The 19291-nt window shown below is 37.9% G+C and overlaps 1 protein-coding gene across 6 annotated transcripts in view; it reads left to right on the top strand.

The window, feature by feature from the left end:
- Positions 1-2817: 2817 nt before the first annotated feature.
- PCNX4 (pecanex 4) overlaps positions 2818-19291 on the top strand; it is a 56321-nt gene continuing 39847 nt past the window's right edge. For 2 of the 6 annotated variants that reach the window (XM_044231421.1, XM_044231422.1), the window contains exons 1-2: positions 2818-3318; positions 14539-15283. In XM_044231421.1, the coding sequence (XP_044087356.1) occupies positions 14586-15283 (698 nt within the window). In that variant the 5' untranslated portion in view covers positions 2818-3318; positions 14539-14585. Of the gene's footprint in view, positions 3319-14538; positions 15284-15446; positions 15724-19291 lie in introns of those variants that run through there. The other 4 variants (XM_044231420.1, XM_044231423.1, XM_044231425.1 and 1 more) reach the window with 4 other exon arrangements.

Raw genomic sequence — 19291 nt, 5'->3', positions numbered from 1 at the left:
CCCTGCTTCTCCCTCTCCCACTTCCCCGCTCCTGTTCCCTCTCTCGCTGTCTCCCTCTGTGCCAAATAAATAAAAAATTAAAAACAACAACAATAAAATGTAGAATACTTCCAGATCTCTAGGTCTTGACCTGTCTCCAAGGGCCCAATCCTATATCTGGAACTGGACATATCCCAAAAGCCCTAAAAAGACATAATGTCTCAAAGTGGATTATCTTTCTTTGCAAACCTATTTTTCCTCCTATACTTACTTTAAGGGAACCTCAAACTTTGTGGTCACACAGCTTAAAGCTTAGGCTCATCTTTTTCTTTGATCTCCTTACCCCCCTACATTTCCCCACCCTGATCCAAACCTTTACCAAATTTTAGCTTTTCTATTGCCTTGCCCTGGAAGCTCAGCTTTCAAATTCCCTGAAGCCACTTCTCGACTTTAAATCACCTTACCCTGTGCTGCAGCTCTGTTATTATTTTCAGAGCCCTCTGGTCAGTAGTCTGTGGGCAATGGGGCAGAGTGAGGGTTTTATAATTTTGGATTCTTTTGTTTGTTTTTTACTTTTTGGCAAGAAGAGTAACTTGAAAATGGGCATTACCATTACATAAAAACATGTATGCCATGATAATGGTTGGGTAAACATTTTCTCTGGCTAAAGAAGCAGCTCCAGATTATTGGTAATGTTTCATTTTATGTCAATCAGCAGGATTAACCAAAAAAATGGATCTTGAAGACATACACATTTAGGTTAAATTCCAAATCTCATTTATTTTACTCTTCTGAAGTAAAATGAGAAATGAGAGTACTGAAATGAGAATAATAAGCTACCTCCATAAGGTTAAGATTCAATAGGGCTCATATATACCTGATTTATGCTCTAAATATTTGCTAAATGAATGAATGATGGTTCCCATTCTAGAAAACCTCTTCTCCCACATCTTCATCCAGCTAACTTGTATTTTTATATCTCTGTTGCAGCCATCCTGAATTTCCTTCCCTAGAATGATTCCTATGTCCCAGTTCTGTGTTTCTATGGCTCCAGCGCCTGTTTATCACACACTCTGTAATTACTGATGTCCTTGTTAGTCTCTCATTATATTTTGGTAAATTCCTTGAGGATAAGGGTCATGTGTTATTTGACTTTGAATATGCAAGAATAGGCATGGTTCCTGGCAAACATCGTCCACTATTTCAGTAAATGTTGAATGAATACTTTCTGTGTACAAGTAACCAAAGGCCTTGTATCAGAGGCTTTACTAATTTTATTCCAAATGCAAAGTAACGTACTGGAAAAAAAGAAAAATTTAACAACCAAATATCTACAGTAGCTATTACAACCAAAAAAAAATGTTAATTCTGGTTGAACTATACGTAATTTAGGGTGACAAAAATACAGCCTCTCTACATGAAAAAAATAGCTCATTCTCACTAAGCACTTAAGCTGTGCCTAACTAAGTGATCTAATTATTTAATCCAATCTACCCAACCCCCCTTTGTGATAAATTTTCTCTATTATTAACCCTATTCTACAAGATTTGAAAACTGAGCACCAGGAAGATTAGGTATCCCTTATATCACACAAATAATGAACTGTGATGTCAGGGTTTCCACAACTTAGGACTTCTGAGCCTCTCTTCTTCCACAGCCTCTACTCTTAACCACACTACACTGACTTCCTAGCAATTGCAAATGCCTCAAAGATGCTTAATGTGGTACCCAGACCGATGACAACTAAGGTTGCCTTCCCCCAAAGTATGGGAAACATTAAGAGTCCATTTCCCCCTCAGACCACTAATGGTGTCTTTGAAGACAAGTATATGTACCGCAATGAAACTGCACAGGGTTTTTTCCCACATACTTAACAATAAACTACACTTTCCCCCTAAATAAACTATTATCTCTCTATATATGTATATAAGCTTTGGCTTTCTTCTAATATTAACACACAAAGTTTTCCTATTATGGCCTGAAACCTAGATGCTTAAGAGAAAAGGCATCATTTCCAGTAAAGCCAGAAAACAAACAAACAAACAAACAAAAGGCCGCATTCCTAGTCTTGAGGTAAGGAGATCCAAAGAAGACAGTCCTTGAGCACGCAGGAGTCCCAAGCATGCCGAGTTGCTAGAATGTCAATCACTTAGGGAAACACAAGTACCTTAATAGTCACAAATTGGCTTCGGAGTTCCCTTAGAGAGTCTCTAACTCATTTGAGACCAATTACCAATTTAATGCTCTACGGGACCGCCTTGTGACTTCCAGCTAGCAATCTGGAAGATGTCCACAACATGAGGAAGATGGAAAATGGAGGCGATGGGCGTGTAACTTTAAACTAGCAAAACTGGTACTCCGGGTTCACCCTGTAAGGATTGCCTCTGAGTATTAACAGTGCGCCGCAGCTTTTTTTTTTTTTCCCCAATTAGGATATGTAGACTTTGCCTTATTTTATTAATTAACAGATACCTTCTTAGTAGCATGATTCAATGATGGGACATTTTGTTTCCTTGCATTTTAAAAATCTCCTCACGGAGAAAAAGTATGCAACAAACGGCAATAGCTAGCACGTATATTCAGTTCCAAATCTTCCAAGCCGAAGCGGATGTATGAAGTATTACTTAAAAGCATTTATTACCGTCGGTGTGCTGGGTGGTGATGGCCAAAGTGAGGATGTGGTTAATGGACTTACGAGACCGCGAGCGGTTGGAGTCACACTACACTCCAGTGCAGCAGTCAGACCACCCGCAAGCCAGAGCTCTCGAAATGGCGGCCGCACGTCAATCTGCCAGAAAGCGCTACCCTCTCCGTCGGACACGTCACGTCACCAGGGAAACGGCGCTCTTGCGTAGGGGCGCGGTCCCGGGTGAAAGGGTAGGGCTTGCCTGAGACCCTTCCCCCTCGCCCCGACGGAGGCCCGAGGCGAAGCGGGAGCGGGAGAGACTCCCACGATACCTCAGCAAAGGAGTGTGGGCCCACACCTGGAGTGAACGAAGCCCGCCTCTTCCCTACCTCGGCCTTGGCTTCCCGGTGGCTGGGGAACTGCCCTAGGGCGAGCGCTAGCTGAGGGGCGGAGCGAGCCGAGCGCCCGAACCGCCCCCGAGCGAGATCTCGGCTCCACGGCGGTGGCACCCGCTAGAGTTGACGTTAGCTATGGAAACGCGGAGATGCCTCAGGTGCGATCGCCGTGAGCTGGTTGCCTGGCCGCTGGAGCTTCTCCGCCTCTGCGTTCGGGTCGCAGGCAGCCTGCAGGCGGGATCGCCCAACCCGGGTTTACCTGCAAAAATGCAGTTCCCGGGATTCCTTCGCGTCGCCTCTTCCCTCGGGTGACTCGAGGTACGTTCCATCCCCGACACCCACCTGGGGACTTCTTAGGCACCTTAATTTCCAAGCCTGTGCAGAGGCACATTGTTCTTGCAGTTTTAATTGCCACAGATTTCTTCAAGTGCGATTGTTGCATTTTGTACACGGAAGGTGAACCCAGTGGCTAGAGGAATCGGTCCAGTAGGACTTTAATTTTCTTTCAAAAGACTGCTTTAGCTTGTTGAGTTACTGCATTCTGTTTCTAAGAGACACTTGCGGAATGGAAAACGGTCCATTGAGTCTTGATTTAGAGATGTCCTTGTTACCCCAATATAGTGTACAAATTGCGTCCCTTAGATAGTGCTGTACTCTTTCCTTACCTCCAACTAAACCGTGTTTGCCCCAGCTTGATCAATTTCTGACCCCCTGAACAGGAGTAACTCTTCCCCCCATCTGCTGCCTCTGTTCACGACTCTGTCAAGGACCAGTGTTTACATCAGTGAAATCTACAACATCGGAGGTTATTTATCAGAACTGTGAATTGATTATCTACTCTTTACCAGTCATTCTCTTTTATTCAGCCATACATATGTGTGTGTATATATATACATGTATTTAGTGAATCATTCTTACGACTAGAGCAAAGACCATCCTTTATATTATTGAGTGTCCACTGCCACCCATGCCAAGTCTCCAGACCCTGTCACAGCATCCAGAGCCAGACTCATGACCAGATATTGCCATTTTAGTGATTTAACTGGGACACCTGGCAGCCACTTTTAAATTTCCTACTAGTTATTAACAGACAGTACATGGTTGGGGGACTCTTCTGTTTCTTTTTCCTTTGTAAGAACTTTGTTGAAATATAATTCACATTCCATAGACTTCAGTCATTAAAAGTGGACAATTCAACACCCGAAATGAATATTACACTGTATGTTAAATAATTGGAATTTACATTAAAATTTTTTTAAATGTATTAAAGATTTTTAAAAAGTGTACACTGGCTTTTAGTATATTCACAGAATTGTGCAAGTATTATTACAGTCAATTTTAGAACATCTCATCGCCCCTTCAAAAAGCCCTGTTTCCTTTAGGAATTACTCCCTCCCATCCCAGCCTTAGGCAAACATTAACTTGTTTCTGTCTTTATAGATTTGCATGTTCTGGACATTTCATATATAGGGAAGCATACAGTATGTCGCCTTTTGTGATTGTCTCTTCCTCTTAGCATTCTGTTTTCAAGGTTCGTCCATGTTGTAGCATAAGTCAGTACTTCATTCTTGTTTATAGCCTAATAATATTACATCATATGGATATACCACATTTTATGTAATCTGTTGATGGACATTTTGGGTGTTTTCACTTCTTGGCTATTATTTCTGCTATGAATGTTTGTGTACAAATTTTTGTGTAGACTTATGTTCTCATTTATCTTGGGTAAATACCCAGCAATAGAATTAATAGGTCATATGGTAACTCTATGGCTAGCATTTTTAGGAACTGCCAGACTCTTTTTGAAAGCAGCTGCACCATTTTACCTTATAACTTGGGGGTTTGGTTTTCTCCACAATCTCACCAATAGTATTTTTTTAATTTAATTTTATTTTTTCAGTGTTCCAAGATTGATTGTTCATGCACCATACGCAGTGTTCCACTGCAATACATGCCCTCCTTAATACCCATCACCAGGCTCACCCATTCCCCCCACCCGACTCCTTCCCCTCTAAAACCCTGTCTGTTTCTCAGCATCCACAGTCTCTCATGGTTCATCTCCCTGACCGATTTCCCCCACTTCCCTTCTCCTTTCCTTCTCCTAATGTCCTCCATGCTATTTCTTATGTTCCACAAGTAAGTGAAACCATATGGTAATTGACTTTCTCTGCTTGACTTATTTCACTCAGCATAATCTCCTCCAGTCCCCTCCATGTTGCTACAAAAGTTGGGTATTCGTCCTTTCTGATGGCTGAATAATACTCCATTGTGTATATGGACCACATCTTTATCTATTCGTCTTTCGAAGGGCATCTTGGCTCTTTCCACAGTTTGGCGATTGTGGACATTGAAATCCATGTGACTGGTTTTCAAAAATAGTACTGGTGTGGAGGTTCCTCACCAGTACTATTTTTGATAGCCAGTTAAGTGGATTTGAAGTGATAGCTTGTTTCACTTTTGATTTGCATTTCTCAAATGAAAGAGTAATGATGTGGATCATTGTCTTGTGTGATTATTGGCGATTTGTATGGTATCCTTGGAGAATGCCTACTTTAATCCTTTAAATTGGCTTATTTTTTTCACTATCAAATTGTAAGTGTTCTTTATATATTCTAGATGTAAGTCCCTTATCATATATATGATTTGCAAAAACTTTTTCCTATTCGTGTGTTTTCATTTTCTTGATGGTGAGAACCTTTCCTTCTAGACAGTTTCCCATTTGTGTTTCTTTATCTCTTACTCAGAAGTCGTTATGTACCAGTGTCCTCATGCTGGCTTAGCTAACAAAAGTTTCCCATTTGACATTTTGGAGATTCCTCTCAGGCCCACTTTTCCCTGAAAACTCTTTTTCCCAAATTATCCTTCTATTTCTCTGGTCTCAAAAATGAAATTCCCTTTCATTTGTCAATGGGAATGTCAATGTTATGATTTAAAAACTCAGCTACCAACTGACGTGGTGTGTTAAGTCAATTAATTTCACTGGTTCTTAGTTTTCTGTAAAGCAAGTTGGGTTTTTTTGGTAATCTGTGTGAATGGTACCCCTCATTCACCTGACACTTGACTTTGAAAGAAAAACTTGTTAATTGCTTTGAATTGGTAAAATGTATGCAGAGTGGGAAGGGTAGATTGGAAGAGAAGTGTCAGCAGGGCCTGCTGCACATTTGTGATACACTGATGTGACTTTTGGCTATTTTTTTTTAAAGATTTTATTTATTTATTTGACAGAGATCACAAGTAGGCAGAGAGGCAGGCAAAGAGAGAGGGGGAAGCAGGCTCTCCGTTGAGCAGAGAGGCCGATGCAGGACTCTATCCCAGGATCCTGGGATCATGACCTGAGCCAAAGGCAGGGGCCTCAACCCACTGAGCCACCCAGGTGCCCCTTGGCTATTTTCTACCATCTTATTTTTCCAAAAGGAATGGAATGTTAATAATTCATATTCTAGTGTTGTACATTTGAGAAGGGTGAATTATAGAACTGATAACTCATTATTCTATCTGTAAAGCTTTCCCAATATCTACAATAAATAGATCCTTTGAGCTATCTACTTACCCTTTCCATCCAGTCATAGCTTTCTCTACAAACCAGTTCCTGTAAATATACAGAATACTCTTAAATTCAAAGACCCTCCTAAAATCTTGAATTCGAATAAATACCATTTTGTAGATCAAAGGGATGTTATTGTGCTTGTTTTTTTTACTTTAAGGCCCTTTAACTGCTTGAGTAGATTTTCCTTGTTTTGGTGTGTAGAAGAGATTGCTTACTACATAATTGATAAACTATAACATGAAATATGTTTTTCATGTTTTAGTACTAACTGTCTTTCAAAGGCTCTTCAAGAATTTAGTTGTTTGTCCCTGGTATGGCATTTAGGCAAGATTCATAGAGTGTTTTCTGATTTATAGGGATAGATATCTTTGCATCTCTAGATTCCTACTGATACCCTCAACAGTTAGCACTTGGCGTTCAAAAAAGTCCACAGGTGCTTTCTTGTTAGAACTGATCTAACAGTAATAGGTCATTTTATCCAGGACAAATGAGAATTAAGTTGTGTCATAGCATACTTTTTGAGTACTAAGGTGTAAGCCATTTTGCTTCTTTTCCAGACCTGAAGTTTTTTGTTTTCCACATTAGTAAAGGTGTGATACTTAGAAAAGTAGAACTTCAGTATATTTCTTTTCAGATTTTTAAAAATACTTTTTAGGAATGTGGATGAGGATATTCTATATATTACTGACAAGTTTGTGTAGGCATTTTTTAAATAAGCAGGAATTACTTTTTCTTGAGAAGTTAATTTTGTTTAATAATTTTATGGTATTTATAAACTTTGTGTATTGTTTATTCTCTTGATAATGAAAATTAAAATAATTCCAGAGTTATTTTTACCAATAATAATTATTTGAGAGGGAAATGATCTCTATCCCACTGGATTATATAAACTTCTTTAGATCAGAGGGCGGCCTGTTACCATAACCTAGTACGTCGTAGGTATTCAAAAGTTTAAATGTGTGGAAAGTACTAAATTTTCATTTAGCTATTTCTCTATGAAAGGAAAGTTAACACGTTTGTCTATATTAACAAATGTCCGAATGAACTCTTTACTCCTCAGTGTTTCAAGAGCAAGTTAACATAGGGGGAGAAAAAAAGATTATAACATAAGTCAGAGTTAATATCCTTCAAGTTTAAAAAGTTCTTTCAAATTAATAAGAGAAGTGAACACTTTAACAGAAAAAGAGGTGGGGCACTTGGGTGGCTCAGTGGGTTAAGCCTCTGCCTTGGGCTCAGGTCATGGTCTCAGGGTCCTGGGATGGAGCCCCGCATGGGGCTCTCTGCTCAGCGGGGAGCCTGCTTCCCCCCCACCGCCCCCTGCCGTCTCTCTGCCTGCCTCTGTCCCTACTTGTGATCTGTCTCTGTCAATGAATAAATAAAATCTTAAAGAAAAAAAAGAGGCAAAGGGCGTGAAAAGGCAGTTTACAAAGAAATTAAATGACATTTGTCTGCAGTACACACATATACATGTAGTGAATATTCTCAGAAAGATAAACCATGTTACTGAAATAATAATAGGATTCTATAAAAAGAAACATCTAGGGGTTAAAGATGTACTCTTGGGAATTGAAAATTTGAGAGCAAAGATTAAATAAAATTTGACAAATAGGATAGAGCAAGTTTTTTGAAGGTATAATAAAAATACAGGTGAGGTACGGTTGCAGAAGTACCCAATAAGTAAGTGTGGATTCAGTGTCACCTCACACCTGTTAAGATGGCTACTAGAAAAAAGAAAAGGGAAAGAAAAATAACAGATGTTGGCAAGGATGTGGAAAAATTAGAACCTGTGTAAAGTGTTAGTAGGATGAAAAGTGGTGTGTTTGCTATGGAGAACAGTGTGGAAGGTCCTCGAAAAATTAAAAATAGAGCTACCATATGATCCAGCAATCCCACTTAAGAGAATTTATCTGAAAGAATTGAAATCAGAATCTTGAAGAAATATTTGCCCTCCTGTGTTCACTGCAGCATTATTCAGCCATAGCCGAAAATCAGAAATAACCCACTGTCTATCAACAGATGAATGGATAAAGAAAATGTGTTATATACATACAATGGAAAATTATTTAGCCCTGGAAGGGAAGGAAATCCTGCCATTTGTGATCACATAGATAAGCCTTGAAGACATTATGGTAAATGAAATAAACCAGTCAGAAAAAGACAAATACTGCGTGGTTCTTCTTATATGGGGTATCTAAAATTGTCAGACTTACAGAAACAGAGTAGACTGAAGGTTGCCAGGAGCTTGGGGGTGGAAGAAACAGGAAGAAGACTTGATATATAAAGTTTTAGTTTTACAGTATGAATAAGTTCTAGAGATCTGTACAATGTTGTGTTGCTACTTAACAATACTGTATTATACACTTAAAATGTTAAGAGGGCAAATCTCATGTTAAGTGTTCTTATCATAAAAAAAAATCTGAATCCAATATAACAGAAAAAGGAAGTGTAGGTTCAATGAATGAAATTGACCAATCCATAAAAATAATGTGATAGGTTAAAAACAAGTAAATTTCACTAAATAAAAATCAGACGATTGGCTAAAACTTATGTTTTTAGAAATTCTGTTTGCTAAACTAAGAAAACTATAAATTTATTGTAATCTCCCCAAACTGCTACTTTGTTATCTTTTTGCTTGTTTATTTGTTTGTTTTAAGGGATTTTTCACATTGATATCTTGTCTGATTCCTGCATTAGAGTTGAAAAATAAAAATTCCCCCCCAGCACATTGCCAAATTGTTCTGTTTCTCGCCTTTCTGGATAATGCATAAGAAACATGGCTCAAATTCCAAACAAAGCAGCGTTTCTATGGCTACTTTGTTGGCCCACTTTCAGAGTAGCATATGAAGAAAGCACATGGCCAAAATCAATGTTTTGATGCCATCTTTATCCCGTCTTTTCACGACACTTTTTTTCCCCTAAGTCTTGAGACATTTTTTATTTTAACATGTTGGAGGCAGCAACCATAAAAATCTATCAGTCTGGGAATTGTCTCTGAGAATATATGCCAAAACCTCATTCAGGAACTAAGTTTTAATTGTTCTGATTTTCCTTTCCATTCTACTAATCCAGATTAGGATTTAGAAGGCTTTTCTGTATAAATGTTAAGTGCTGCTTCCTATGAAGAAAATATTTTTTAAATATTCCAGGATCTGTAATTAAATTAAAAATCACACAGTACCAGTTTATCATAATTTTTAAATTTTAATTTAATTTTTTTCAGTGTTCCAAGATTCACTGTTTATGCACCACACACAGTGCTCCATGCAATACGTGCCCTCCTTAATACCCACCACCAGACTCACCCAACTCCCTACCCCTCTCTCCTCCAAAATGTTCAGTTTGTTTCTCAGAGTTCACAGTCTCTCATGGTTTATCTCCCCCTCTGATTTCCCGTAGCTCGCTTCTCCTTTCCTTCTCCTAGTGTCCTCTGTATTATCCCTTATGCTCCAAAAGTAAGTGAAACCATATAATTGACTCTTCTCTGCTTGACTTACTTCACTCATCATAATTTTTGCTTTAATGAATTTCTAGTATTTGTTGTACTACAATTCCCTTTTATCCTTAAAATACTAGAAAGAAAATACCCATACTAGAAATAAGCATACTTGCAACTTGTCAAATTTCCAATTTCCCCTTTAAACAACAGTGTTTAATGTTTTCTTTTAATCATCTTACTTAAGCTCTACCATTAATGTATTATATTCCTATCCATACCAAGGTATTTTCCTATATGTTATGGAGAATTGGAAGTGTCTCAACATTTGGTCTCTGCCCACAAATAACTTCTTGGTAGAGACATACATAATTAGAAAATAACACGTAAAGAGGTAAACAATACAAGAAATGCCCTATGTTGATACATGTTACAAGATGAGTAGTATGAACAAGCAATGTTTGATATGCAGAGAGAAGAGAGTGTTCTGGGAAATTTTCAGAAATGATTAGATTCAATCTTTAAAGTTGACCAAGAATACCAATTAGGGAAAGGAAGAATGGACATCCTAGACCAAGGAAAGGGCATGAGCAGAAGTGCCCAGAAGGAAAAGGGCAGGATGTGTTTATAGGGTATAGGACTGAGAATTTTAGAGGTTATGTGGTCACTTGAAGAGGTATCAAAATGTTCTATGTAAAATACACAAGCACACCCTACCTACCATGTATGCTCTCTAGAACTTTTCACACCTACACAAACTATACATAACCATGGATTATGTATACACCTAAGTGTGTATACTGTTTTTTTTAAAAATGCAAATGAGATCATCAATGTGTTTATTTTACTTTTCAGCATTTCATGGCATCGTTCTGTTTCCACATCAATAATGGATCTTCAGAGTATCTCACTGTTTGGAATATAATCACAGAGTATTCTGTCAAATGAGTAAGAGCTTAAATTAAGCTCTACCAAAGATTCCGAAGTACATGCAGCTAGATAATCTGGTTTATAAGGTGTCTTCAGTTTCTGTCTTCCTTTCCCAGTGAGCCATCTCACCTTGTTCCTGATTGCTTCAGTGGAACAAGAGGGACCAGCTTTTACCTAACTCTCCGGGAAAATTCCAGGCATATCCGGTCTCTTTTAAAAGCCTAGGACAGAAATCCAAGTTCCTTTTCCTTTCTGATACCAACTTCTGTAGATAATTGAAATCAAAATATTTGTGCCTGCTCACAGGACTATGCCCTTACTTACCCTTTGGCTTCTATAGAACAACCCTATCAGAATAGGGGAGTACATTGAGCCTGACATCAGGACAGGAGTTAAACTCGTTCAGAGGGGGGAAGCAGTCTTTTCATTCCTTGAGATTGAACCATCAATGACTAATGTTCCATTTGGCCCTGCAGTTCTGTTATTTTGTGAGTACTTGTAGGGCTGTCATGTAAATAAAAGCTGTGACTTACTCTGTGTAGAATTAAGACCAATGGCCAGAATATAAAAAAATGGTGAGTGTTTTCAACTAAAGAACTTCCTAACCATATAACAAAAGGTTCTCTAAAGTAGTAATAATTTTTAAAAATATTTTATTTATTTATTTGACAGAGATCACAGGCAGAGAGGCAGGCGGGATGGAGGGGCAGCGGGCTCAGGGGAGCAGGCTCCCTGCTGAGCAGAGAGCCTGATGCTGGGCTCAATCCCAGAACCCTGGGATCATGACCTAAGCAGAAGGCAGAGGCTTTAATCCACTGATCTACCGAGGTGCCCCTAAAGTAGTAATTCTTTATTATGCCTGAAAGCTCTCTCTTGGACTGATACTGATTGGGTAGAACTGACTCGTAGGAATACTGTTTTAAACCGAAGAAAGAACAGGGAAGGCAGGCAGGCAGGTGGGCTATCTTAAGATGGCTTTAAATCTGTGCATGTGTGGTAAAATACATATAATGTTTACTGTCTTAACCATTTTTAAGAATATAGTTCAGTGGTATTAACTACATTACCCTGTAGTAAAGTCATCACCACCATTCATCCCTGTGACTCTTCTCATCTTGTGAAACTTTATGCCCATTAAACAGTAACTCCCATTCTCTTTCCTTATCCCGTGGCAACCGCCATTCAACTTTCTATGATTTTGACAACTCTAAGTACCTTGTCTTAGTGAGATTATGGACTATTTATCTTATTGTGACTGACTTATTTTGTTTAGCATAAGGCCCTTAAGGTTCATCCATGCTATAGCATATGGCAGGATTTCCTTCCTTTTTAAGGTTGAAAAAATATCCCTTGTATGTATACACTACATTTTATTTATCCATACATCCTTTGGTGGACACTTGGGTTGCTTCCATGTTTTAGTTATTGTGAATAATGTTGCTATGAACACGAGTAACAAATATTTCTTTGATACCCTGCTTTCAGTTCTTTGGGGGTATATATCCAGAAATCAACAACCCTGGATCATATGGTAATCCAATTTTTAAGTTTTTAGGAGCCACTGTACTGTTTTCCACAACACTTAAACCATTGGATATTTCCACCAGTAGTGCACAAGGGTTCTAGTTTTCCACATCCTTACCAATACATGTTGTTTTCTGTTTTTCTGATAGTAGCCATCTAAATAGCTATGAAGTGGTATTTTGTTATAGTTTTGATTTACATTTCTCTAATGATTAGTAGTGTTGAGCATCTTTTCATGCATTTATTGCCACTTGTGTATCTTCTTTGGAGAAATGTCTATTCAAGTCCTTTGCCAATTTTTGAATTTGTTTGTTTGTTTTGTTGTTGAGTCTTAGGAGTTCTCTATATATTATGGATAGCTATCTCTTCTCAGATGGATGTATGATATGCAGATACTTTCTCCCATTCTGTGAGTTGCCTGTTCACTCTGTTGATAGTGTCTTTGATGCTCATAATTTTTAAATTTTCATGAAGTTTAATTTGTCTATTTTCCTTTTGTTAACCTGTACCTTTGGTGTCATATCCAAGAAGTCATTGCCAAATCCAGTATTGGAAGCTTTTGTCCTATGTTTTCCTTTAAAAGCTTTATTGCTTTAGGTCTTACAGTTAGGTTCATTTTGAGTTAATTTTTGTGCGTGATGTTAAGGGTCTAATTTCATTCTTTTGCTTATGGATACTCAGTTTTCCTGACACCATTGAATGGTCTTGGTACTCTTATCAAATATTTTACCACCTATGTGAGTATTTATTTCTGGGTTCTCTATTCTATTTCATTTAGCTCTGGGTCTTACTTTATGAAGTTAGCTTTAAACTTAATTTTTCTTTTCCAGCCCAGAATGTGATCCCTGAGTAATACATTGCTAGCTATCTTGTGTCAGGCAACTGTTTTTCAGAATATGCTAGTAAGTGTATCCCAGGAAAAGGAAAAGTCAAAGAGAAGAGAATCTGTTATTTGATACTTAGATTTTTTAAAAAATATTTTTTTAAAGTAATTTGTATACCCAAAGTGGGGCTCAAACTCATGACCCTGAGATCAAGAATACATGCTTACCAACTGAGCCAACCCGGCACCCCGAAACTTAGAATTTTGTGGCCCTGAAATGGAAATAATCTAGACTATAGCACATACAGATCCTATTATTGTTTCATGTTTTCCTAGTTTGGGTGGGTTTTGGAAACTGATAACAGAGAAAGTAAAAATTGAGTCAGAAGGTAGTTTGCTTATGGTAACATAGCTAATAATAAGCATTTAGTCAGACACATGGAGTCCTTCGATTTCCAGTTTGTTGTTCTTTCTACTGCATATTGAACTGCCAGTGGCTTTTTATAGAAATGTTAGTATTTTAACAGGATTTGACTTTTTAAATTCTCAGAAAATCCCAAGTTTACTGAAATTGCTAAATGATGTGACTAACAGTATTTCTATTTTTTTTTTCCACTTCTATTTTCAGTCCAATTCAAGGGAATTACAGAAAATATCCTCATTTTATAGAGCAGGGTTTGGCCAACTATGGCTCACAAGTTGAGTCTGGTCCACAGGTATAGTTAAAAGTAACATAAAGCTTTACTGGAACACAACCACTCCTGTTCATTTATTTATTTATTATTTATGGCTTCTTTTCTGCTACAACAGTAAAATTGAGTCATTGTAGCTGAGATATGGTCCACAAAGCCTAAAATATTTACTCTTCAGCCCTTAGAGAAAAATTTTGCTGACCCTTAAAATAGAGGGAAAGTTTAAAAACAAACATCAAAAACTCTTAGGGAAACAATTAGTTAAACCACTGGCAGATTTTATTTGAGAGCACTGGCTTTTTGAACTTATCTTTGACTTTGAAATCTAAAAATGTTCCTTTAAGATCTAATCCCAAATGTTAAGTTCTAGATAAATTAATAATTAATATGATTCTTTTTCAAGTAAAAAACAACTTCACAACTATTTGTTTGGTGCCATGTGTGTGTCAGGCAATGGGAAGGAGCTAGAGATGTGAAGTTCTAAATCCTGCCCTTGAAGGAATTAAGGAGATAAAAATGGAAATGTGGGGATCCCCCTCATCTTTAAAGTATGACATTGTCAAGTAGTGCCTTTTTTTCTTTTTCTTAGAGACTGCTGTATTACAGAAGAGGATGTGACTTTCAGAATAATCCTGAATGAGAAGGATGAGTCCAGATGTGCCTCTACTGAATGATTACAAACAGGACTTCTTTCTGAAGCGCTTTCCGCAGACTGTTCTTGGAGGCCCTCGGTTCAAATTAGGCTATTGCGCCCCTCCTTACATATATGTTAATCAAACTGTCCTTTTTCTGATGCCATGGGTTTGGGGTGGATTAGGAACACTCTTGTATCAGTTGGGCATTTTGGAAGACTATTACACAGCTGCTCTTTCAGGTGGACTAATGCTTTTTGCTGCAATTATCATCCAGTTCACAAGTTTATATGCCAGGAACAAATCGGTGACAGTAGAAAGAATGCTAACCACAGATATCTTAGCAGAGGAAGATGAACATGACTTTACAAGTTGTGCTGGCACTGAAACTATCAAATTTCTAATTCCTGGCAAGAAATATATAGCCAATACAGTTCTTCATTCTTTTCTTGCTGGGTTAATGTGTGGTCTTGGAACATGGTATCTGCTCCCAAACAGAATATCCCTGCTGTATGGCAGTACAGGAGGTACTGTTCTGCTGTTTGTCTTTGGATGGATGACATTATGTATAGGAGAATATTCATTAATTGTAAACACAGCTGCAGAGACTGCGACTTTCCAAACCCAGGATACTTACGAAATCACTCCTCTTATGAGACCTCTTTATATTTTTTTGTTTGTTTCTGTAGATCTTGCACACAGGTAATAAGCTGTCAGATACTTTATAACTTGCTTTTTTGTTGTTGTTGTTTTTAAAGATTTTATTTATTTGACAGAGACACAGTGAGAAAGGGAACAAAAGCAGGGGAAGTAGGAGAGGGAGAAGCAGGCTTCCTGCAGAGCAGGGAGCCCAATGCAGGGCTTGATCCCAGGACCCTGGGATCATGAAATGAGCTGAAGGCAGACACTTAACAAATGAGCCACCCAGGAGCCCCTACTCGCTTTGTTTTTAAGCATACACAGTATGAGCCCATCATTAGTATTAAAAAAAAATGAACCTATGAATTGAAAGTCATCAAGACCAAACCACTGGATGATAGGTTTTTCTGATGATTAATCTCTTAGGAATAATCTCTGTTAAACATTCATATCAAAGCAGTAATTAAACCTTCCTGAAAAGTAAAAAGAAAACCCTTTATAAGGTAAGATAAATAAAATTTTAGTTCGTGTTTCACTTTCAATGACAAGCTATGAATCTATAACATAGTCTGGCTGAGACCTATGAAAAGAGATGGAACTTTCCTATGAGGGTCTAGTGAAGAATTTAAAATTTATATACATAAACATTATGTACAGATTGAGTGAATTTAAGATGAATTACTTTTTTTTAAAAGATTTTATTTATTTATTTGACAGACAGAGATTACAAGTAGGCGGAGAGGCAGGGAGAGAGAGAGGAGGAAGCAGGCTTCCCACTGAGCAGAGAGCCCAACGAGGGGCTCGATCCCATAATCCTGGGATCATGACCTGAACCGAAGGCACTCAGCCACCCAGGTGCCCCAACATTTCTAATTTGTTGTAGTAACTATGTAGAAGGGATGTTGATTTTTTTTTTTATTTGCTATAGTAGAGAAATAGAACACAGAGTTGTTAAACAAAATTGTTTACAAATGTTTACAAATTGTTGAATAACCCCCTTTGCTTACCTTTTCTAAATCTGACTTTTATTTCTGTTTCTGTAGATTGCAGCTTTCTCTTTCACAGGTTCCTGTCTGGGCAGAAATGTATAGACATGTAAAGAACTGAATTTTATGTCCCCCTCAAATTCATATGTTAAAGCCCTTACCTCAGTGGTGTTTGGAGATAGGATCTTTGGGAGATAATTAGGAAAATAAGGGTGGGGCCCTGATCTGATGGGATTAGTACTCTTTGAAGATGAAACAAACGCAAGAGAGCTTAATCTCTCTCCCTCTCCACTGTATGAGGATACAGTGAGAAGGCTGCTGTCTGAAAACCAGGAAGAGAGTTCTCAGCAGAATCTGACCATGCTGACAATGCTAATCTTGGACTTCAGTCTCCACTGGTATTTTATTATGACAGCCCAAGCTGATTAAGACAGATTTTGATAGAAAGAGGTAGGTTGCTTCTATAACAGATACCTAAAAATGTGGAAGTGGCTTTGAAATTGGGTAATTGATAGAGACTGTAAGACTTTTGAGGTACGTGCTTGAAATATGTACTTACAGGCATTTCTGGTGAGGTCTTAGAAATGAGAACCTGTTACTGGAAACTGGAGGAGAGGTGATTCTTATTATTAAGTGGCACAAAACTTGGCCGAGCCACTTTCTAATGTTTTGTGGAAAGTAGAACTTGAGAGTGATGTAATTGGATGTAGAGGTGAGCAGATTGCTAAACAACTGGTTGAAAGAAGAGTTTGGTTCCTCCTGACTGCTTATATGAAAGGAGAGATGAATTGAAGAAGGAATTGATAAGCAAAAATGAACCAGAACTTGAACATTTGGAAAATTTTTGGCCTGTACATATAGCAAAAAAAATGAGAAAGCATGTTCTGAAGTGAGCACCAAGGGTGTGACTGGACTACCACTAAATTAAGGTTTATGGGGTTGTACGAACAAAATACTGTCAGTTTCAACAGAAACTGAAAAAGGACCTTTCCTCTGAAAAGGGTCAGAGACAAGATGAAATAAACTAAGACTGTTAGACTTCTTAGATTTGACGGGTGTTTAAGAAGAGGAAAAAATGATCCCAAAAGTGATTCAGAGATTGTCAGGGCTACTTTCTTGGTTTCAACAAACTAAAAGCTGGAGGCTTTGGGGCTGGTACTGCTCTGCAGAGACTTGGGGGGTAGGAAGTTTGAGGCCTGGAAGGCAGAATATGAAATGGAAGAAGATTCTTTCCCAGCCTTGGGATCTAATGGAATTTGCCTTGCTAGGTTTTGGACTTCTTTAGAGGATGTCATCCCTTCCTTCTTTCCTGCTTCTCCCTTTGTGAATAAGAATGTCCATTCTGGGGCTGTCATGCCATTTTATTTTAGAAGCACATAAATTATCTGGGCGCCTGGGTGGCTCAGTGGGTTAAGCCGCTGCCTTCGGCTCAGGTCATGATCTCAGGGTCCTGGGATCGAGTCCCGCATTGGGCTCTCTGCTCAGCAGGGAGCCTGCTTCCTCCTCTCTCTCTCTGCCTGCCTCTCTGCCTATTTGTGATCTCTGTCTGTCAAATAAATAAATAAAATCTTTTAAAAAAAAATTATCTGATTTCACAGGTTCACAGCTAGAGAGGGATTTTGGCTCAGGTTGGGGTGTACCTTGAGTCTCAACCTGTGTCTGATTTAGATGGTAGACAAACTTTGGACTTTACAGTTGATGCTGGAATTTTTTAAGACTGTTAGGATGGGATGCATATATTTTGCACATAAGAAGAACATGAATTTGGGAGACTGGGGTGGAATATTAAGGAATAAATGTATGTGCCCCCTCAAAATTCATATGTTGAAGCCCTAACCCCCAATGTGATAGATTTGGAGATGGGGGTCTTTGATAGGTAGTTAGGTCATCAGGGTGGTCCTATTCTAATGGGATTGGTACCATTTTAAGAAGAGAGACCAGAGAGCTTGATACCTTTCTCTCCACCATGTAAAGGATGCTGTAACAAGTTGGCTATCTGGAAGCCTTGAGGAGTGTTCTCAGCAGAACCCAACCATGGTGGCAGTCTGATCTTCCTGCCTCTAGAACTACGAGAAATAAACTTCTATTATTTAAGCCACCTGGTCTGTGGTATTTTGTTATGGCAGCCTAAAATAAGATAAGACATTTAAAAAATATTTAACCAGTTTTTGTACTGAAACTGAACTATTCTTAGGGGACCATTTGCTATTCCCTAAATCTTAATCTCTTCTAATTGTGCTACATTTATGGACCAGAGGACACTATAATATCCTTGTTGTTCTTCATCTAATCATGTATGTAAGGGGAGAATTAGTTTATGGGAAATCCATTTATAATGGGTTTGTTAGTTATTAGCCATAAAATATACTACAGTTAAATACTTGGTTTTGAAAAGTTGGCAGTAAATTTGAGTTTCAGTGTATATATATATACATTCGTCCCCTTCTAAAATATTTAAGTTTATAAGATTATTTTAAGAATTTTAGGTTCTTGAGTTACTGTCTCACTGTGCTATTTTTGAGATCAGAAATTATATACCTGACTATAGTACATCTTTGCATTTAAAATGATGTCCTGAGTTCTTTAATTTTTTAAAAAATCTGTTAATTTGTAATTTGGTTACCTTGACCTTCTGCATTACTTATTTCTAAATGAAAGAGCATAAATTTTTTTTACTGATTCTAGTAGGATTTAATATACAGTTTTAATGTTTGCAGTTCGATCATTACAAAGAGGTTTTTTTTTTCAAATTAAAGAAGACAAAAGCCTGCCCAAATCTATTTTTATGGAAAAAGATGACATGTTTATGCAGAACAATTACCTCCCACTTGACTTACGATGTACCACATGTAGGCTAATTGAATTTAAATTAAAAAAAAGAAATTTGGTCAACAAAATAATCAAGATGATCTTTATATAGTAGCTATGGTACTGCAAGTTAATAATGTATGAAATGTGTACACTGTACAAGTTTGGACAGTTGTCAAATATATCAAATTGTGTCTTAATTTTATTTCAGAGAATGTAAAAGTTGAAGAGACAAGCCTCACAGTATAATATTTTCTCTTTCCCCATTCTTTATTTT

The sequence above is a fragment of the Neovison vison genome, chromosome 13, assembly GCF_020171115.1.
Source record: "Neovison vison isolate M4711 chromosome 13, ASM_NN_V1, whole genome shotgun sequence".
Lineage (NCBI taxonomy): Eukaryota > Metazoa > Chordata > Mammalia > Carnivora > Mustelidae > Neogale > Neogale vison.
The sequence above is the reverse complement of the archived record's forward strand: the minus strand, read 5'-3'. Positions and strand labels throughout refer to the sequence as shown.